Source organism: Anomalospiza imberbis, chromosome 7 (genome assembly GCF_031753505.1).
Source record: "Anomalospiza imberbis isolate Cuckoo-Finch-1a 21T00152 chromosome 7, ASM3175350v1, whole genome shotgun sequence".
Taxonomy (NCBI): Eukaryota; Metazoa; Chordata; class Aves; order Passeriformes; family Viduidae; genus Anomalospiza; species Anomalospiza imberbis.
Genome location: NC_089687.1, coordinates 9,427,116 through 9,449,962, shown reverse-complemented (window position 1 = coordinate 9,449,962; position 22,847 = coordinate 9,427,116). Strand labels below are relative to the sequence as shown.

General features: G+C 42.5%; 1 protein-coding gene across 4 annotated transcripts in view; it reads right to left on the bottom strand.

The window, feature by feature from the left end:
* Positions 1-22,404, bottom strand: part of OSBPL11 (oxysterol binding protein like 11) — a 43,026-nt gene extending 20,622 nt beyond the window's left edge. The window contains exons 1-4 of one of the 4 annotated variants that reach the window (XM_068195316.1): positions 22,382-22,404; positions 2,540-2,608; positions 1,345-1,520; positions 479-558 (exon numbers count right to left, since the gene is read on the bottom strand). In XM_068195316.1, the coding sequence (XP_068051417.1) occupies positions 479-558; positions 1,345-1,520; positions 2,540-2,601 (318 nt within the window). In that variant the 5' untranslated portion in view covers positions 2,602-2,608; positions 22,382-22,404. Of the gene's footprint in view, positions 1-478; positions 559-1,344; positions 1,521-2,539; positions 2,609-6,864; positions 7,012-17,145; positions 17,446-18,300; positions 18,321-22,381 lie in introns of those variants that run through there. The other 3 variants (XM_068195314.1, XM_068195317.1, XM_068195315.1) reach the window with 3 other exon arrangements.
* Between the last annotated feature and the right edge of the window lie 443 nt (positions 22,405-22,847).

Genomic DNA, 22,847 nt, shown 5'->3' with positions numbered 1-22,847 from the left:
GATCTGCAACAGCACCAGAAAATGATTCATAATAGATACTGCAGGGATAGAGCTGACATTTAAAAGAATGGAATTTCATTTAGACCTATTGGTTCAACTTATCTCTTACAACAAAACCAGCTATAAGATGCTGATTGTAATTTAAAAGCAAGATTTTATTCAGGTATCAGAACAGGTGTTATGGCAATCAGGTGGTTCTATAAAATACACTAAACACATACCCACCACATGGTTAGCAATGGAAACAACAGTACTCAGATACAGTGGGGAGGACTTTTTTCTCAAACATGGGAATTCACTCTAAAATTATCTGTGGGCTGCTGAGTGGTTTATAGAAAAAAAAAAAAGTAAAGGGTCAAAAAAAAAAGAAAAAAAAAGTAGCATTCCCAAAATGGAAGGGCTTCAATAACACTGAAATTGTATTTGCAACTACTTCTACCACCAGGCAGATTTTTGCCCATGAGAGCATCGGTCATACCTTTCCAATAGCTTCTGTGTGATGCTGTGTGCATATCTGGAGCCTGCTAACCCAGTGCTGCCGCTCTTTAGCATCTGTAGCTAATAAAAGCAAACCAAACGGATTCTGTTAAATGAAAACATTTCAAAGTATGGGCAAAAACGACTGCTTAATTCCTAAAAATCACAAGACTAACAGTGCAAAGTAATTTATTTTTAATGTAAAACTCATTTAACTGTAATAACTATAATGTTAAGTCAAGTTCAACATAAATAGTATATACTTTCTTTTTTCTTTATGCTATTTTTAGTGTTATGAAATTAATTTTAAACTATCAACAAAGCATAAGTGCCCTCACAGATATTGTAATCTAACAACATGAAACATTTTCCTGCAACAAGAGTAAGGTACTCCAAATTAGAAAATTGCAGCAAGTCCTCAAGGGAAGAAATACTCAAAGTTATTAGCCTAGATTTCTGCAGACTACAGAATCGGAGAATGGGTTTTTATAACCACCATAAGGTGGCTCACAAACTGAATAATTAAATTCTCTGTGAGCATCACCACAGTATTGCCACCTACAATGATTTAGAAAACTTTGAATCAGTACAATTTAAGGACAGTGCACATGAAGATTAAACCCCATTCTACACATATGAAGTCTTCTGAAGGTCATCAAACCCAAACATTATGGAACTATCCATAAACACAGACCACTTCTAGCTGAACAGTGGGATGGAAGTTTTGCACATAATTTTCATGGCAGCACTTTGCCAACCACGTTCTCTTGCTTTGGCCCTGCAGCCAAGCCCAGCCAAGCAGCCCCAGGTGAGAGCCAGGACTGTCCTCTAGTGGAAGGATCCCCTGCCCAAGAATCCAGGTCCTACCTCTTAGTTTATACTGCTCCCCGCTGGCAGCGTTGACCGTGAAGGTGTGAGAGTCTTCATCACTGGGTGAAATGACAGCTCCAGCCAGCTGCAGGGTACCTCTGGGCTTTAGAGGTCTAGATTGCTCATTCACAAAGTACTCCAGCAGGCCAGCATCATTGTTTAACACAAAATACCTGCAAGAATAACAAAGCAAATACACTAAATAAAACCAGCTCATTCTCCTTTTTTTGTGCAGGTGGTGGTACTGGGAGAAGTCAATACTCTCATTACAAGTTTGCAAAGATGGGATTGGGACTAAAAGGCTTGCATCAGGAAAACCCTAAACATGTGAATTATGTACCCAGGATGGCACAGAAATTAATTTCTTGGCATTTTTTTCTTACAGAGCAGAGACTGCACAGCAGAACAACATGCCCACAGAAGAACATTATCTAAGTTCATTGGGCTTAATAAATCCTTAAACTACACACACTAAAAAAGCCCCAGATACAAAGGAGCTGAGATGCAAAACCATGAAATGGAAGCAATTCCAGATTTTATTTTGTTTTTAATGGAACTGGACATTATGCTTCAACTTTCACTTGAGTTTAATGCTGAGTATATTGACATGAGTCACTCCATGCCAGGGGCAGCACAGGTGGCACAGTGTGGTACACTAAGGACTTGTTTCTCCAGCATTAATTTGGTTGCATTGTGCTGCTCTAGGAAGAGCATTAAACAAGAAACCTGACCAGAGAAATTCACCTGACACAGAAAACCAAGTTATTCCAGGGGAGATGACATCCTGTGGAAAGGAAAAAGCCTGCTTGAGTTTGAATTTACAGTAATGAAGTCTTATTAAGTGATAACATAATTTGGCACAAAAGTGAAGACTCAGCAGAAAACACAAAGAAAATAATTTTAATGGAAAAGGAGAAAAAAACCAATGCTTTTTACCCATACAAGCACAGTTATGAGGCACTAAATGAATTAACTGCTTTATATTGCCTATGCCTTTTTTATATTCATGCCTTAATATAAATATTATTCATCTGCACATTAGCTTAATCTATACTGAGAGAAGCATAATATTCTTGCATAAAGTTTGCCTACTAGAAAAAAAGGAAATTAAGTATTATTAAAAAAATCTAAAACATGTTCATTTGGATGCTGCAGACACCAACATTACTAAAAAGCACCATAAAAGACTTACCGATATTGCCAGCCAGTGACAAGATTGGTGTATTTCATTAAGTAGCCACAAATATTTTCCATGTGATCACTACCAAAAGAGAGAGGAAGCCATCAGACAATACCAAACATATTTCAGATCTTTCTGACCATCTTTATTCTCAGGAGATGAATTTTATGTTCGTTTTTAGAATGGCACTATCACTTTAAAGATTTTCCAGCCTTGTTCCTAAAATAGTTTAGCACGACAATTTAACCTGACTTACTGAATTCCAAATAATTTCCAACCATAATTAGCTGTAACAATTCAACAGGTACTTCTAGACACATTTTCACAACTTTCAGGTAATTAAAGACTTTGTATCCATGCTGTTTCTGGTTCCTGCTCTCTCTTTAAAACAAATTTTGCACTTCTGGACCCCTGAACAAAATTAATTTTCACTAATTTATTAACCCCCTGGATTGCAGCCACCAACCTAAACAGTCTGCAGCTACTTTTCCATCAGTGTGGTGTTACTAATCCCTTGTGTCCAGCACCCTTCCCCTGCAGTCATGCTCCTGAACAGATGTTCTACAGAACACAACACATTCTGAAACCTAAACCAGAAGCCAAAACGTCTCCTCCTCTGGCCTGGCAGGAAAATCCAGTAGTTTCTCCTTCAAAGATTCGACTTGCAACATCCACCAAAAATGAGAATCCACCAAAGGCACTTGGCATGGAGAGTTAATATCATTACAGGCAAAATATATTGCCATTTCTGAAAATCAATTGCCCTAAATAAGGCTTACAAGTACCATGGCTACAAATTACTCACTTTAAGACCACAGTTTAAAGACCCACTTTATGTTGTACGTTCCCATAAATGTAGAAATGCCACCTGAATGCCCTCACCTCGCAGTAGGGTGTAACCCCACACTGAAGAACACAGTCTTCATAGACAATTCAGGTCCAGCATGAGAAAAAAGTTGCTATTACTACAAAGAAGAACTGAAACGACCCAAATATCAGACACTATTTGCTTCTCCAAAATAAATTTGTTTCTAATCTTATTTAAATTTTAAATTAAAATTTCTGTAGGTTGTAGTAGGTTGAAGATGAAATGAAATTATTCAGAGTCCATTGGAGCAGCAGCAACTTCTCTTGCTTGTTAAATGGACAAAGTAGCTCCATGTCAGCAAAAGGGGAAAAGTGGGGAAAACAGGACTGTAATAGACAAGAGATCGCCTCCCTCAGATGGCTTTGGCTGCAAAGATAACTGGGCTAAGTACTGGGGTAAATTCTAAGTAACAGCTGAAGCTGCTGTCTACACCTCATTTATAGACAGCAGATTAATGAGAAATCTGAAAGTTTGATAAATATGTTACACTGTTTCATCTTAAAGGAAGCCATTTAGGGTGACACTAATGAAAACAGCCAGAGTAAAACACTGCCATTCAGTGATATAACACAAGCCAAGAGATACAAGAACATGTATTTTTTGAAGAAAAAAACCCAAGCTGCTGATTTTAAATGTTACTTTTAAAAGCAAAAATATGTGTCCTAGCTATTACAGCAGCAATCAGTATTGCAGTAATATCCTGCAATGGAGAGTAGCCAGCAGGACTATCTAGGAATTTAATTTCTAATAGCTCATTAAGTGGTACTACAGACAAAAATAAAACGCAGGGGAGCAGAGGGTGTCGTATATTTTAAATGTACAGAGAAGCTAAAGGAGACATAATCAAACTCATCCTCTGCAGACGCCTCTTATTTGTTATTATTGGCATACAAGGGAAGTACAGTTTAGACTTGTTCACTGCCTTAATTTAGCTGAAAATTATGAGATTGCATAGCCATAAAAATGCATGAGCTTGGGTTTCACTCATCTGAAAATTGTCCCTAGTCACAGCTAATTGTTTTTCAGCTCCATTGAATGCAAGCTACACCCTTGCTTTTCAGTGACACACTGTACATAGCCCTGCACATCTGGGCTACAGCCACTGCACCCCCATTAACTAATGTGCCTAAATCACAGGTACCTTTAACAGAACCCAAGAAAAATCAGAAAGTTCAGACTGCAGAGAATGCAGCAGGACTATGTGTATGACCTATGGAAGTCCATTCATCTGACAAGGGTATATTAAATAGCCTTTGATTAAAATTATTTGACCTCTAGGGGTTTTTTTTGGGTGTGACAGATGAAATAGCTGACTTTGTCATGCAGAAAAACACACTGTAGAAGGGAGTGCAGCTCTTCTGGTGATGTAGTTCCACATCAAATTGCCATCGCATTTTGCCATCATCTGCATGTTCCTTTCCAATTGGATTTTCACTTTGTCTGGACCCAAACATCTCCAAATGCCTCCTCTCCAATAATTTATATCTCTAACCTCATCAGTCCCAGAGGGCTCAGCTGAAAGGCTTTGAAAACACTACATCATGGAAGTCTGAGAAAGTGACAGAGAACTAATATTTCAACATTTGAACTAAGACTTATTTTTAAATAAGTGAAAATGATATACACTAAAGAAATCTAAACCCACTCTGCAAATTGCAATTCACAAAAATGTAAAACTCTATATCTATACATAAAGCCATGACAGAACTACAGTAAACCTCCTAATCTTCTTCTGCATGTATGAATACAGACAAATATTCTCAGTATTATTTATGAACAAGGCCAGGGATTGTAACTAAAGCATTTCTTCAAGAATTTTAAGGTTAGTGCCTCCACAGCAAGAGTTAAACCAAGATATTTGTTGTTACTAAAGCAGTGATGCAAGGCATTAAGCATTAAAAAAAAATACAAAAGCACATCCAACCCAAAGAAAACCCAGTAACATTTCACTAGTATGGAACTGACAGCCAAGCTCTACAGAGCACTACAGAAAGCTTGTAAAATGGTAGACTTTGAGAACAAGAGGTTGAGGTTCAAGCACTGGCTCTGCTCACAGATAACCACAGTTCATAAAATATGAGTAAGCCCCTACTGTTGTTTCATTGGAAACAGTGCTGGCAAAATCTGTCTCAAAGTCACCGGTCTACTTCAAAAGCCTCCAAAATTTCCAACATAGGGGTTTTTGACTTGTAGAAAACAGATTTCAAAAGCGAACTTGACACAAAACACTGAGCAACGTAAGACTGACAGTGAGAGCTGGCTCCCTTGGGATCTTTCCTGATTTTCAGAATCCCTTTGCAGTCACACTGCTGCCTACGTGCACATACATAAACCTACGGGTACGTGTGTCCCTCCATAGCCAAGATGCTGTTGTTGCTATTTAAAATGCTCACCACAGTCTCAGATTGTCAGAGGAATAGCAACAGCTCAGCACCATGAGTCAACAATCCCTAAAGGCCCTATTTCTGTTGAAATTCACATGTCCTGTCAAAGAAAGGAAATGTTGCAATAGACAGATCTCAGTCTAAAGGACATGAAAAAAAAATTGATTTTAACTTTTGCTGGACTACTTTAAGTGACAGTATTATACAAATCACAATCCAGAAAAAAATTATGCAGAACACATCATACACATTCTGAACTCTAGACCAGCAACATCTACTACCTCCTAAAACCTGGGGTTTTTACCCAAAGGCTGAACACCATTGAACTTGACTGTCACAATGTTTTAGTTTATAAATACCGTGAGATGGACTGAAACTGTCCATGTAAGCAAATGACAGACGTCTGTGAACAATTACACATCAGTTCATATCCTTCCCACAAAATTATCCCTCCCTTACATCAAAGATGTTTACCACAAGTCAGATTTCTACATATCTACATGCTACTAAAAAAAAAAAATAATAGGAATACAAGATTCACAAAGGATCACTGTTAGCTTATTTATCCTTCTCTGGTTTTACTTGTCCTTTCCTAAGTTGCAGCAGCTGTCAGTGCCTTGCAGGGTGGTCTCCTGTCCTGGGGAAGAAAGAAGACAGTGACAATGAGGGCAAACTCCCCTGTATCCTGTTTACGTGCAGCACCCGAGCTTTGCATGCAGATACTGAGGAACAGTAGTCCCACAATGACGTCTTTCAGGAGCTTCTGCCAAGACACCCAGGCTCACACCTGGGCCAACATTTTCTCTGAGAAGCAACAGCAACACAAAAGGCTTGGCCAACCTTTTTCCATACCCTCACGGGTAGGTTTCCATGAAAGCCCCACAGAAAAAAAAACCCAGCAGTGGCACAAAAATTATATCCATCAAAAAAGCAGTTACAGAACAGTCCCAAGACTGCCCTTCAGATGATTTTAATTTTGCTGGGACCCAGACAGCGCCACGTGGGATGCTTTGAGCAGCCAAGTCCCTGAAGACCCAACAGCTGTCTGAAGAGCAAATGCAGCGGCCAAAGGCTTCTCCACCGACTTGCGTAAGGCCTGACTTCAAGTGGCAGCTGAGTATGTGTGGATGTGCTGCCAGCAGGAAGGATGGCCAGGAGTCTGGAGCCCATGAAGATGTCAGTGAGGGCTCCTGAAGGGGGATCCAGCCTCCAGAGCTGCCACGACCACTGTTATGACAGTGGCTTTGGATCCTGGCCAAGGGAAGATGCTCTTTTCTACTGAGCTCACAGCAAGATGCAAACCCCTGGTGAAAGAGACTGTCTTCATATTAAAAGCTGGCAAAGCATAAAAAAAAGGAAATAAAGAAATGAGGCTTGTAACAGTGCAAACTAATGAGTAATTTCAACTACACAGTTTGGAAAAAGCAGTGACCATTTTCACTGAACTTGTTCATCTCTATTTGCCCACAGGTTCACTGTTGGCAATGGCTTGCTTCTTCCTCACTGGACACTGCAAAGTTCTTATCTACAGTGCACTGATTCCCCTTTTTCTTACATGGAGGGGTAGGCAGTGGAGAAGAGAAAGGGGAAAAAAAAATCCCAACAGCTATGTCAGTGTTGAACACTTTGGGCATATCTTCTGCAACTGCAAGAAACCACAACCAGGTTAAGTACACTCCAATTCCACAGCTCTGTGGTGCAGGAGCAGGTTCCCCAGTAAACCCAAAAAGGTAAGGCAGAAGAATCAGTTACCTCTGCTTTTCCAAACAGCTTTTGGAAGAAAGGAAAAAAACTATCCTTGCTGTGCAACTCACCAGCAGTGCTCTACAGTCAGCTGTGAACTGGCAGCAAAGCTCCTGCTCTTCAGCTCATGTGTTTGACTACTCAGTTATAAATTTAGAAACCAAAAACAAGTGCAAGGAAAAGAGGTCCAACACCATGACAAGAACATCAACAGTAGACCCTGAGGATACTTCCAGAACACCACTTGGCTCCAAGTATGTAGCAACACACACTCCCTCATTAGATATAAAAACTTCTCTTCACATGGACTCCTGTAAATCCTTGGGAGTACAGACAAGCAGTGGAAGAGCAGCACAGGGTTGCCACAAAGAAAACGTGTGGCAGAGCCAAAATGAGCCATCAGCTGTCCTTGATTCCAGCATAATGCAGCCCAGCCTCCCTACCCTTGGAGTGAGGGGCTCTTCCACGGCCCACCCTCACCAACCCTTGCTCTCAACACAACAGTTGTTATGGCACATCAAGATCTATCAATACTAGTTCTCAAGGAGAATGATAAATCCAACTAACAGGGTGTTTTTTAAAACCATCTTAACTAAATTTGTATTCCATTCTCCTCTTTTCAGCTTTAATGGCACAGGTTAATTACATACAAATGAAACTACTGTAATACTTTTGCAGTGTAGCAAATAGAAGAAGAGAGACAATATTTAATTAATAAGTAGCAAAACTGTTCCCACATAATGACTATAAAACTGCTTATTTAACTACTTTATAATTTACAGAGCTCTCTAGCTCTCAGAATACATCTGCCTAGAAAAAACTGCAGTGACGTTCAGCTCAGCAATTTGTCACACACACAGGTGAACACCTCATGTCAGCAAGAACTCCACTTTTGGACAATTTATTTGTGGATTTGCGTCAGCAGAACAGAAATGAAGCTGCACCCAAGAGTCAGTAGCCAACCCAGCAGATTTTGCTGGGTTGTTTGTTGAAAACAGTTGAAAACAAACTGTAGATTTAGCCAACATCCTTTTAGAGCTGGGGCATACAAAAACAAGGACCGCAGAAGGTCTGAACTCTGCCGTTAATGCCTCTGGAGAGGTTGCCTGCAGCTTTGCTACCATCTATGTTGCCAGTTGACATCAGCACACCATAATGCACAGTTTCACACATTACTGTTCACAAAACCCAAAACTCTCTCAAAATCTAGTTCCAAAAAGCTCAAGCAGTCAAATTAAAACTGCTCTGCCCAATAAGCAGTACTGATATAATATATACAAGGCAAACACTGATGGATGAGCATCTTTGCAGTTTTGGACAATCTGCTGCCTACGATACCTGGGAAAGCAGTGGATCCTGGTAAGCACTATCCACAGAGACTGGTGGAGCAAACCTCTGTATTGCTCAGTTATTCTTTGGCACAGTCCAACATGGTTCAGCTTACTACATGTTCCATCCCAAGGCATTCTGCTCTCCTTCTAGTCTAGTAGCTCTTACCCTACCAGAGATATGCAGATACGCTCTTGCAGTTTTGAGATTTGAGTATCTGCGATTATGTATTTTTAAAAGATTATATTAATGATTACACATTGCCATTCTGGTCCCTGCAGCAATAAAACACTGAAATGGAAGGTAAATACATTGGTCAGCTACCTCAGATGAGCCTCTTGCTTTGTAATTATTTTTGAAATATTATTTGCAACATTTCAGGTTAAGTACTGAGGATAGTAATTATTATCACCTTTCAAGTAAATAAGAGCATACTTAAATAGCTTACTGTCAATTGTTGTTATCTAAATATTCATAAATACAAGCAAAATCCTTTGTGGACCACTACACTCAAGAAGCAATGGCCAGTAGTTTAAAGTCTAGCTGGCAAACAATTAAAAGTGGTGCAATTCAGCAGCACTGAATGACATCTTCTAACACTGAAGCTCTGAGCAGGAGGATTAGAGATTTCCCAGAGGCCCATCTAAACCCAAATTATTCTACAAATCTTGAACACAGAGAAATTAAGCAAAAATACTCTTACATTAAAATTGAGGCATAAGACATCAGGAAGATTTAAACTCTAAATAAGAAAGCATACACATTAACTACCTATGACTATGACAATATATATAGAGAGCAGGGCTAGTTTCTTGTTTGGTGCTTGAAGGGAATGGTGATTCCCAGACAAGCAATTATTCAGAAGTGCTCCTTTTCCTTGTGCAATGAATATTAGGTATTATTAATTTGGCACTCATGCTCTAATAATGAGTTCCCTCATGGTTTTCTTGTGCTTGCTATGGGTGTTTATGAAGGAGTTGTGTACTGAACAGTAAGAGGACAAAAACATTATAATTCCATTTGAATATAGGGAACTAAGGTACAATGAATTTTCTGCCTAATTTTGAGAAAGATGCAGTCCAATTTTTATTTTATTTTATTCATACATTCAAATCATGGATTCTGCTGATTTCAGTGTAACTGTGATCCTGCAAAAGTTTTGCAAAATCAGAGCCAACTGTTCCAAAAACAGTCCTCCAAGAAAAAGAGGAACACAGTTAGTGATCACCAGGGAAAACCAGTTTGAATAATATATGACTATTACCACAAAGGAAGTCAGAGCCAGGGTCAGAAACCTGCTCCTTTATACAGCATCCTGCTGTTCTGCCCAGCAGATCTCTTGCTTTCTGATACATCACCATGCAATGAAAGTAACCAACTTTCTCAGTGCGAAGCAGGCTCTTTGGGAAACTAATTTGAAAATACCTAAACATTAACCAAGACTTCAACGATTTCCAGCCTCCTTGAAAACTCTGGAATTCACAACTGAAAGCAAAAAAAGAAAAAAATGCTTACCCACAGCAAAAAGCTCCAAAGCAGGCTGTCAAATACAAGATTGGCAGCTTAACACACACAAAAGAGCAGCATTACTCCTGCCCAACTTCAGCCTGCCCTCCCCTCCCATTTCAGTATTAAACACACAGAAGAGAAAATCTGAAAAGGTTCAAGCTTTGAAAGCACCCTAAGAAGAACGTTGTCTGGCAGCATTGCCAGCGGACAGCGATCCCCTTCGAGAATCCAGCAGCGCTGGCAGGTGATCAGAGGGCACGGCAAGGCAAGGTCTGTAAGTAAACAGGGGTCACTGCACTTGTGCCTTAATTTTCACAGTACGATGAGTTCAGCACAGGAACCTTCCCAGGATAAGGTAACAGCAGCAGCTGGTGCTTTCTGCTGCTGCATTAAGCAATGTGGTCAGGTCAGGCAAATGCAGTTTGTTTTCCATCTTCTCTCTGGGGAGAGAATGTGTGTGGCACAGCAGGATGTTAATGTTGTACTCCAGTTAATTACCTGTGTGCTACATAATTACATTAGAAAAGGTGAAGTTGAAAAATACTCTTTGCACTTAGTGATGGATAGACATTTGTAACAGCCATTAACTCCTGCAGAAATCTATTCCATGGACAGCACAAATTATTTGGTATTTAGACACTATCCAAAAATTGGTGCTTTTTCATTTTAGCTTAAGTTGAGCTCTAAGTGAACATCCCACTATGAACATAAGTACACTGGATGCCAGAACCAGCTCCCACGTGTGGCACCTCAGTCTGTCCAACATGGAGAGGCTCTGAGAAGCAAGAGAGGGACAGTGCTCTTGGTAGTCACTCACTGAGGATCCACAGGGCTGGAGAAGGATCCCAGACCTTATCACCTGGCTCGGGAATTGGGCTCACGCTCCCTACTAGAACATCAGTCAACATGAAGCTCCTGCCTAAATTACCCAAACCTGTTTCCCCAACTATATCCACTTACTACCCCTCACACCAAGATTTACTTCTCTTAATTTATGACACATCTGCTCCAACGCCAATTTTCCAAGTTTAAATACATGTGTGAACATGAAAGGCTCACCTGCCTTTTGAGAAGTGCCTGAGGCTTTAGCAACTGTAAAATCAGTTTGGTAAAAGCTGACCTTAATATTTTAATAACACAGAATGCATCCTGAGATGGATATAACTGGCTGATCATTTTAAATATGAGCTTCTTGTCTATTCTAATGATTAAATTATGTGAAGTGTGGAATTTCTAAAATAGTGTTAGGAGCACAATATATTCTTTAAGCAAAAAGTCAAATGAGGATAAAGAAATTCAGGCACCAGGTTTTTCAGCCAGTTCCCTCCAGCATATCAAACAAATGTGACAGCACTCCTATTCTGAGTTTTAGTAATAAAAAGGAACACACAAAATTGCAGAAATAAATTCTGAATTTCACAGCAACCTCTTGAGAAAACCATCTCTTCAGCACTCCAAGCCACACCTCAAAAGACCAGCAGCAAGTCAGAAAGTGAGCAGCATGGGCTTTCTGAAGGTCCCGCAGTGCTGAGGTATCTCCACGCATCACCAGAAACAGAAGCAAGGAAGGTCAGGACTCACTTTGACACAGGCTTGGCATCAGAGCCAACCCAGAAGATGCCAGTAGAAACTTCATCTCCCTTGGGAGCTGGCACCTCAACATGATAATGCCAGCAGGTTCTTACAACGGTGGGATACTGAGGAAGAGAGCTGCAAGAGCAGGGGAAAATCAAAGCAGGAGCAGGCCTTGCCAGACATCCCATCTGGGAGTGACACCACAAAATTACAGCCTCTCTCCCTCTGCTGCTGTGCACCACAAAGAAGGGAGTTACAGTTATTGATTCCAGCAAATATACACACATTCCACCTAGAATCCCAAAGAATTTTGTTTCAAGCAATGCAAAAAGAAAAAGCAGAACAAGGCAGATGGGTAATAAAAAGGAAGCACTATGGGTAACGGTGTTAGAGAGAACTGTCCTAGGATGACACTAACATTTTCATGAAGGTTTGGGCCATTTCTTCTACTTAGCAAGCAACAGGGAGTGTAGCAAAAATTCTGGCCTGCTCTCAGGAGCCAGTTGATCAGATCAGCACACACCACCCTTCTGCAGCCTAAGCAAGGATTTGATTCCCAGACAGGAACAGAGGATCAGCAAGGGAGAGGTCTGCAAATGTTGTTGAACACTGAGATACCATCACCTCCTGTATCTGCCTCTACCAAGCTGGTTCCAGCTTTAAAGACCAAACAGACTAAATTTATCCTTCCAAGATCAAACACTTCTTGGACTGTAACAAGAAACACGGAGAAACTAGAAACACTCAGTACATCTTCTTGCAACTAAGACTGACATTGGGACACCCCCAACATCAGTATTGTATCAGTTTCAAGACACTTCCCTTTACTACTACTAATTAGATCATTTTTGCAAAATAACACAAATGAAAATCAAACACTTCCACAGCCTAACTCAAGTTTCACATGCTTTGCTTCTACGTGTTTGAAGTGCAAAGCTATGTTAGTCATCCTCAACAGCAACTGGGATCAAAATTAGAAATGAGCATTGCCTTTAAAACACATTTCCTACTGGATGATTTTATGAAAAATTGTTCATGATCATCTCAAAATGAAGAATTAAAATATATTCACTAGTTTCAGTTACCAGTTCTACTACATTGTCACATGCTGGCCTGCTCAAACACAGAAGATTGAATTAAGGTCAGTTACTGTTCACTCCCCTTTTTTAGTATTTATGAAGAGACTTGCATAGTATCAACTGAAAAATCTCTAAAGCCCACAAAAGAAGACTGGCAACTATTTCACTTGTTTAAAATTTGTTATCCATTTGCATTCAATACCAAAAAACATTTAGTGTTACCCTTTGGCAGAACTCTCTGCTCTTCTTCTCAGCCTCCTGGTCCAGCCCAAAGACACATGAAGTAATTCTGCAAGAGAATCTGTCTTAATTTAACAAACTAATTAATGACAAGCAGAAAACACTCAGCATGAGGAACCCTCTTACTGGCCATTGTCACACCTAGCAAGAAAAAAAATAAGTAAAAAAATACTATCAGTCTAGGAAATTCACTCCTTGAAGCTACTTTCATCCAAATGGTTTTCTATACTGACAACTTTGAATAACCCTGCAGCACTCAGGCAAACTCTCAGGAACAACTAAAAAAAGGCAACTCACTTCCTTAAACAAAGAGCAAAAGACACAATCTGCAGTATTTTTTAACTGTACATGGCCAAATCCATAGTGAACAGATGCTAAAACCATTTGAGAAATAAGGAACAAAGACAGCTATCTACAAAAACACAAGCAGAAGTGAAAAAGTAAATAGGTTTTGAAATATAACTTGTAAGCTTCAAAATCAGCAATCATTTGGGAAATTCATGAACACTTTACCTAAATTTCTAATGGCAGGGGAAGAAATGCTGGGAATACTTTTAATAGTATAATTGATCTACATATTTGAGAGCAGAACCACTAAGAAAAACATAAGAGGATAGCACATTAGCATGTCTCCAACTGGGAAAGACAATCTTGTTTCTCTACTCAGCTACAGTGCTTTGAACATTTCATTTTGTAGATAAATAAGAACCAGTGATTGCCACTCACTTCTCTCAAAATTATCTGAAAGACCCTCAAGCCAGGCTGACAGGACTTGTCACACATCTCTGGCACATATTCTGATCAGCTCTCCATTCAGCTCATACACAGAATCTGCTTTCTGGTTGTGAAATTTTTATGTTATTTGAATGACTACAAATCACATGTCATAGAAGTACCAGCTCAACCTGCCTCCTTTCTCTCACTGCTTTGAAAGCACTCTTGTTCATTTAACCCAGAGCAAGACAAAAAGCAAATGAAGATGGTCATAAGGTAAGGCAGAATTGCTGAGTGCAAGTAATTCTGTGGGTGATGCTGTACTTACTTCACAGCTTGGTTACTGCTGAAAACAAAGAAAATATTACAATCTTAAACTACTTTATCAAGTAATCTTATAATAATCTGAAGTTATTCAGAAGTCTTACCTCCTGGTAATTGTTTCTCTAAATGAAGACAGGGTTAAAGAATTTAGCGTGCAGCGCAGCCTCTGAGCACTCTTTATCTGCTGAAATGCAAGTTTACACTCAGGCTGCTCCTGCCCCAGTGGGGAAAACGAAGCCAATGGTTGGTCGTTCTCAGACACACTCTGACCTGATCATATATTCACAAGAAAACAAGATCACTTCCTGTCAGATGGCTAAAAGAGCAGCTTCTCAGGAACTCTTAACTTCTACTAAATAAATTTTTAAAAAAATCATCTTCCTACCCTCAGAAGAAACCAGTCCCTTACAAATTTCAGAAGAGCCACTGCTATGCTGGCTGCCTAAACTCACCAATTCACAGGCTACAAGCATGGAGTCTGACAGGAGATTCAGCTCTATCTCCACAACACCTGAGGTGTCTGGCAGTCTCTGGTTGTCACTTCTTCACTATGATAAATATCTGATCTAACTCTATCACAGCTATTTGAAAATCTCCCTGTTATTCCCCTACAGAAATATAAAGTCAGACTTCCTGCTTAATTTTTTATTTTCCAGATACTCAATTTATGCCAAGGATGTGTGACCTTGCACCTCTTTGAGAAATTCAGTTTTCATTATTTCAGGTTCCAGCAGTCTTGGAGGTTTGTTTTTTATCCATAGTCTTCACTCCCCACTTGGAGCATTGGAGCATCAAGTACCTGTTGTCCCACTGTCGGACAACTCTGCTGCAGCTGTTTTGACCAGATGCTTCACCAAACAGTGAGCTAAACTTCTGCACTAGATGTGGTCTGTGGAAAGCAAGTACTTCAGGATCCTACTCCTGCCAATCTATGAGAGCACACATTGCTCAAACTCTGTGCTGTGAAAGTTAAAGATCAAACTTCCACCAAATGTCCCCAGAACATATGTTTTTGAAACACGTATGTTAGACACTGATTTATCATTGGGGAGTTTGCCTTTTGTCAAATACATTTCAGCACAAAAATAATTCATAAAGTGAAAACTAAGGTACAGCACCTCCTTCAGGAGAGCCTTCTAGGGAGACAGGGGGGAAAGGTGATATTTTGAGGGTAATTAGACATAGAGACAAATGCAGGAGTAAATAATTGATCCCAAACAGAGCAGAGATTCACAGAGAGGTATCTCAAGTGTCCACAATAATAGAATTAGTACACTAAATTTCTCCAAATGATCTAAAATGAAAAAATAAACTGCACTAAAGTCTTAGAGCAAATTAAACAAGATATTGATAGCTACAAGGAAAAAGAAGGAGAGCTCCCACTTAAAGCTGTCAAACCAGCAAAATGGCTAACACTCAGGGTCAGTTCAATTTTTATCATACAAGCCATAGCATTGAAAGAAGAAACAAAGCAATTGGATGGATAATTTTAAAAAGTGGAATTTCACTGTACAGCACTGACCAGTGACCACCATCACAAACACAAAACAGCTAAAAAGACATCCAGGCAAATCAGGCATCGCATCCATTCCACTGCCTCCAAATCCACATAACAATGTAAAGTATTTCCATTTTCATTGTATAAACTAACTCCCGTTTTAACATTTTTCATTAGAAAACGTAGTTCTACTTGAATCCAGAGTTTAAAAAGCAACTGGAAAAACACTGGTTAAAACAGCCAATAGCTACATCTGACAATAAGCTTTCCCGACTTAACAGCCTGAAATATTCACCCTGAAATCACCACTTCTCTTTCCGGCACTAGTCACCAGAAAAGTAAAATACTCATGACCCAGATTCTCGGCGATGACCGCGCTGTTCACTCCCTGCTAAAAGCACCAGGGCGCTCGGTGCCCGCACATCCCGGCGCTGGGTGCTCGTGTGCCGGGCTCATCCCCTCCCGCCGTCCGCACGTAGCACGCTCCGGCTCTGCGGTCCCCACACGCAGGAACCAGCAAGCCAGTCCATCTGGGCTGGCAGATGACGGCCCTGGAGAGTCTCCATTTGAAGGAGAAGTGTGCAAACTTCACAGAACAGCAGCATTTTCGACAGCAACATGGCAGAACTCCAGCCAAGGAGGAGAGACCCGGGAGCAGGGATTCGGAAATCTCCCAAGTGATGCTGTAGAGCCCGCAACCAGCGTGTGAGTGGGAATGTGTTCAAACAGAAAGCAGAGCAGAAAAAAAGCATATGGAAACCCTCAAGCCTCCCGAACACACAGGCAAATAATTCAAACTAATGCCGTGAGCTCAGCTTCTCTTTCTCTACTCCCTTCTACTGACTTGCTGAACCAGAGTAATCACCCCGATTCATGCTAAGCAGAGCCGCTCTTAAAACAAGTTAGATAAAACTGAAACGCCGTGCACACTCAGTTTTGCTACCAGCAACTAACAGAAAGTATCAATAAAATAAATTAATGACTGCCATTAAGTTCTTTAAAAATATCTAAAACTCGGCACAAAGTTTAGCTTTTGGAAAGGCTGCAAAGGGGCGAAGCACCTCCAACAACTTTAAACAGGTCTGCACGTCCTGCGAGGGGGAAAGAGGATCTGAAAGGCAGGAGCAAAGGCACACCATCCCCCGGCAGCTTTGTGCTGATGGGGAACGGGAGCCGCCCGCCCGCCCGCGGGCACCACAGCGATGGTGGGCACAGGGACAGAGGGAGCCGTGCCCCCCGTGCCGCACCCGGCCGTGCCGGGGGGGCTCCGGCGCTGCTGCAGCCGGGGCAGCCACGCCGCCCACCCGCGCCGGGCGGCTCCGGGCCCGCCACCGCTCACCGCGCCTCACGCCCACCTGTACTGCCAGCCCTTGTTGCCGCCGCGGCCGCCGCCGCTCCTGCTGCCGCCGCCGCTCTGCCCCGCCGCCGCCGGCAGCGGCTCCGTCTTGCCCTCGCCCTCCGGCCCCTTCATGGCCGCCGCCGGGTCCGCGCCCTGCATGGCGCCGCGGCTCCCGCCCCTCAGCGGCGCCCCCGGCCCCGGCGCACGGAGCGAGCCCGCCCCATGCGGGCTGCGATGGCGGCGGCCGCCGGCACCCCCACGCCCCGCTCGGCTGGGCCGGGCTGGCCGCGCTGGGCTGGCCGGGCTCCCGCACGGCCGCGCCGCGATGGGCGATCCCGCCCTCCCGCTCCCTCACCCGGCCCGGCCCCGCCGCCCCTTCCGGGTCAGCGCCGCCGCCATCTTTAGTGCGGGCAGCGCTCGCACACCTTCGGAGTCGTGTGACAGCGGCGTGTCACGGGAAAAAGGGGAGATTTCATCAAAGAGTTAATAATTGGTTAGGCTCTCAGCGCTCTGGGAGAACTCGCGTTAACAGGGTACGGAATAAGAATAAAACTGTGGCGGGTTAAGGGCTGAGGATTGCCGGTGATAGCATCTGACCGCAAAAAACGTGTCCAAAGCAGTACCCGAATTCAAAGCAACATGCTAACAAGCTCTAATCCCTAACAAAAGTTAGGTCGAGATAATCATATAGGTTCTTACCCTATAGGCGTCCCTGAGGGGGAGAAGCCAGGTTCACCCACCGACTGATCTCAGAAGTTACAATGGAGTCTTCTCTAAGATCTCTCCATTTCTTAACTTACATACTTCCATATTCTTCTATTTATATTCCTACCTTATATAATTTTTACACTATTTCTTCACATTCAGGTGGCGCACAAGTGACTTTAGTCACACATCTCAATGAGGGGTGCTCGTATCACAATAGTACCGGCAATGGAGATACATTTCAGTCCAAGGAGAATGATTTTGCCACGGATGCTGATTCAACAATGGGATATTTTCCTTTTTCTCCCTTGATTTTCAGCTGCTGTGTGGATTATCAGCGAGAAAGTACCACCAAGTTCCCTCATCTGCAAGGGTTTTGCCAGAGCCTGGCTGCAGTGTCTCCAGTCCCCTCCACCCTCCCATGTAGTCCTGCTTAGATTGTGCCTGGGAGGTTGGGGATGCCCACCACATTCCATCCAGGGAGTAGCAACAATGTTTTCCACTATAATTTCCATACAGTTATCTTCTTACCTCCTCCACATTTGCTCCAGTCATCTTCCCACATAAGGGCTCCAGGAATTCTCCCTGCAAAATAAGAGCAGGCTGAGAGGTGTGAGGGATCCAAGCTGTGCCATACACAAGAAGGGATGTGACAGCTGGGATCTTGCTTGAGACCCACAGAGCAGGGTCCAACCCAGCACTCCATGCACTGAGCAATGCCATGACACAGCCTCGGGAAGAAACACATTTTCTCCTCCTGTTCTTTCTCCAATCACTACAATTTTCTTTGCTGGAATGCCAGCATATCTAACTGGGAGAGGCTGGTCTGGCTCTGTGAAATCTTTCATGCCAGTCATGGCTTTTGGCCAGCCACAGCTTCACTGACTGCAGCTGCATTATTTTTTTTAAATCAGGGGCAGAGGATCCTCATTCTGACTTCAATTAATCTGCACATGAAGAAGAGGAAGGCAGAACCAGACATGACTGTGGTTAGTGAGGCCAATCCTCATCTCATTCAAACTCCCTCCTCCGCTCTCCAGCTCTTACTATACACTTACAATACTGTAAACAACTGTGTTGCAAAATATGCTAAAAATTCCCTATGTGAGAATCATACATAGAAGCAAAAAATTTAAAGGAGAACATTTTTCAGACAAATAGTTTATTTACTTACAGCACCCCTCTGTAGCAGCTTATTACCCCATGAAAGCTGCCCTGGCCTTCCTACCTCCTACCAGCGTAGGAGCGTGTTTCAACTTTCCCAATGACATTCAAAACACTTTTGCCTTGGGTCAGCAAATGATGATGGCACATGATGAACACTATGTCTTTAAAATATATTTATAAATTTTAATCTGGTTCTAAATTACCACATATCTCTCCCTCCCTGCCAAGCACACACGGTCTCCTCCAGCAAACCAGTGTGGACTGCCGGTTACATCTGTGCCTAGAATCTCTCTTAGAGTGACAGGAGATACTACCAGTGCACAGACATAAAATTCACCACTTCTATCTCTTTAGGAGCATGTTTGTCACTGCAGGCAAAAAAAAAAGGGGTTTTTCCCTGCATCTTTCCTGGGAACCTACAGGCGAGCAGACCAGCAGAGTAACATTGTCTGTCAAATAAAATTTTGGCCAGAACTGCACTCCTCTTGCCCTCCAAACACATTGCTTCCTGCTCTGGCAATCCCTTGAAACTTTAATTGAAGATATAGAATTGCATGGTATCAAAATGTATGCCTATAGCCCTGAAATTTTCCTGGGAAAATTTGAAGCAAAAGCAACTCAGGCAAGAGTTCCATTTGTGTGTTTTATTTCACACCTGCTCAAGGACAGCCAGTCCCAGCAGAGACACAGCCTCACCTGTGCCTGGCCTTTGTAACCATCACAGTCAGTACTATTCCTCCACTCAGAATGTTTCCAACACCCCTGACAGGTCAGCAATCCTTAGTGCATATTTCTGCAGCCCCTCAGTGTTTGGTCCCTGAGCATGGTAAGCTCAGGTTTGCCTTTGCTTTTTTATCTTGCCAAAGGTGCTGCATGTGCAGTACCAGAGGCTCTCGTAAGGTGGCATTGACAAAATGCCGAATAGCACAGAAAGGCTGACAGCTAAACCACGTTTGCTAAGGGCTTGCACAGTGCGATCAGCCTTTTCTCTTTAGTTTGGGGTGTTACTAATTATAACTTGTGCTCAGTTCACTGCTCTCAATCTCCTTTCCCGGCTACAATTTAGTGGTTCAAAATGACAGGTCCCACCCTGGCCCTTGGGAGAGCAGCAGAGGTGAGTCCTGGGGCTCCACAGCTGTGCCCTGCCTGCCCGGGATTCCTGGGTCTGGAGGAGGAGATGAGGAAGAGCTGCAGATCTGGAGGAGGAGCACGTGAATAGGATAACAAATGTTTATTGACATTTCTCAAATCGAATCCTTGTCAGCCCAAATATGGGTACTAGCTGAAATAGGTTGTATTTTATCATAGCTCAAGCAAATTTCCCACAACTAAACATTCTGGTAATTTCAGGAAACTGCCCGGGATCTGATCAACACTAAAACAACTCTTGTCTATTTCTTTCAAAGTTTATAGTCTGGCTATGTATGGAATCATAGAATGGCCTAGGTTAGAAGCAACCTTAAAGATATCTTATTCCACCCCACTGCCATGGGCAGGGATACTTTCCATTAGATCAGGTTGCTCAGAGCTCCATCCAACCTGACCTTGGACACTTTCAGGGATGGGGCATCCACAGCTTCTCTGGGCAACCTGTGCCAGTGCCTCACTACTCTCTCAGTCAATAACTTATTTCTAATATCTAATCTAAACTTACTCTCTTTCAGTTTAAAGCCACTTAATATGCTTCGCATTTCTTCAGACGAGTATTGTGTCTTCAGAGCAGCACGGTTCAAAGAGAAAAAGCTCTGAATTTCAGCATAAATTTCATCACCTACATGCTTAAAATAAAAGTGCAAATTTTTAAATATATATATATATATATAATGATACAAGTTTTTTATCACTCTCTTTTGATCTAATTCAGGATTTTTTTCCTGGATTAGTATTTTAGGATGAGACCAAGTTTAACAGTCTTAAATCTGGATCTGCCTCTGGTAGCTGGGTCACAGAAGAAAAAACTATTACTGCTCGTTTGCTAAGGGAACTACATCCTCTACAGGCATGCGGGGGAATGGCATCCGTCCTGGGAAAGGAAAGCCAGAAGTGCAGCTTGCCTTTACTGCATGAGAAATGCAACTTTTCATAATCATTGCTGAACTGGAGGAGCTGTCAGGCAATGAGAAAATGACAAAAAAAGTAACGTCACTGATGGAGCTTCATATCTGCACTTTTTAATCGTGCAATTGTTCTTGAGGTTAAATTCTTTCTCAAGGCAACTGATACTGTTTTAATAGCTTGGAAAACAATGTTTCTGGTCTGTTCTGGATAATAAACACTAATGAACTTCCTCTTCTTGCTAAGTATAAACGATCCCTACCTACTAAAACTGTAGATTCCATGACAAGAACAAGAAAGGAAATTTGGTTAAAAAGGCTTTTTGTTGAAGGCTTTCTCCTTAAACACATTGAGCACATGGCTGTATTCTCCTGACTGTAGGTGAAAGTGGCCGGTAAGGTCAGGTAAATGTAACGCAAACTATTTCACCCAATTGAGTACTTCACACTGTGAATATATTTTGACAGAATATCTTCATTTTGGAGCTTTAGAGGCATAACTGAGTCCCTGCATCTCTGGTTTTGCTATTTAACATGTATGAAGCATTGGTTCCTGCTTTGAAATGTTATTCATCAGATCTTCTGTAGTCTTAAGGAGTCAAAACATTTTTCAATCACTGTCAGCCATCACCTAATTTCCTTGCTCTTCTCTATCAGTCCCTATGTGTTATATTCTGCTGTAATCCAGGTCCAGCTGAAAGCACACTCACACGTCAGAATCTTACATTGCTTACAAAGTTTCCATCCCTGCCCACAACCCACTCACGTTCTTCACACTCACATTTGGCTCCATTTTGAGCAGCACACAGTGTGACTTTGCACTGAGTCATGCTCCAGGGTCCAGCATTACCTCAACCCTACACAATCCTGACGTGGAAATGGAAAGAGGGGCAGCAGCAAAGACTCGGTCTGGCTGGAAGCTGGGAGTGTAATCCCAGTAGCTTCCCCTCTGAGAGACACCCTCTAAAGAAAAGACTGTGCCCTGAGAACTCAGCGAAGAACAGGACTGAAGGACCTTGCATCTGCCTCTGGAGAGGCTTCCTTGGATTGCTGCCCATGTAATTTTTCTTTAATGCTTCTGTATGAAGAGCATATATTCACAGCTTGGAGCTGTCGTCCTCATCCTGCAGCCATGGAGCTGCAGGAGTGTTAGAAGGCACGCTGCTCTGCAGCCACCACACAAGAGCGACGCCCACGCCACCCCATCCTGCTCCACACCGCAAACTGCAATCAGCACGCTCACATTGCCTTTTACATTTCAGACCCTACAGCTGCCAGTTCTGCCCACCACCCAGCCCCACCACCTGGAACCCTCAAAGCACTTACACTGTCCTGGAGGACTTCCAACTCCCCACACAGACTAAAGCTTGCCCTGGAGACGCAGCTCAGCAGCAGCAGCAGGAGATAAAGGTGTTACAATCAGAGTTAGAGCCGTTTCCACAGCCACACCATTGATGAGCCCCATGTTTCAGTCCCTCTTCCTGCCCTTGCATCACTTTCCAGCATGCATGGCTTTAATCTGGCTGTGTGATGGAGCTGCTGCTGACAGCTGGATGTGTGTCCTGAGTCTTTTCCAAGTGCCAACCCTCTGCTGGCTCAAGCTACACAGGGATGGATGCCTCTCTGCCCTTTTCTCTCCAACTTGTGAGCAGGAAGGGAACTTGGGGTGTTGCCTCACAGACCACTGTGGCTGAGTGCAGGCTGTTCTAGCACAAAGGGCAGCAGCTTGACCCTGTCACCTCTGTCTGGTCCTTCTGCACCATGGGAGGATTTGCCTTCTGCCTTGCCTTAA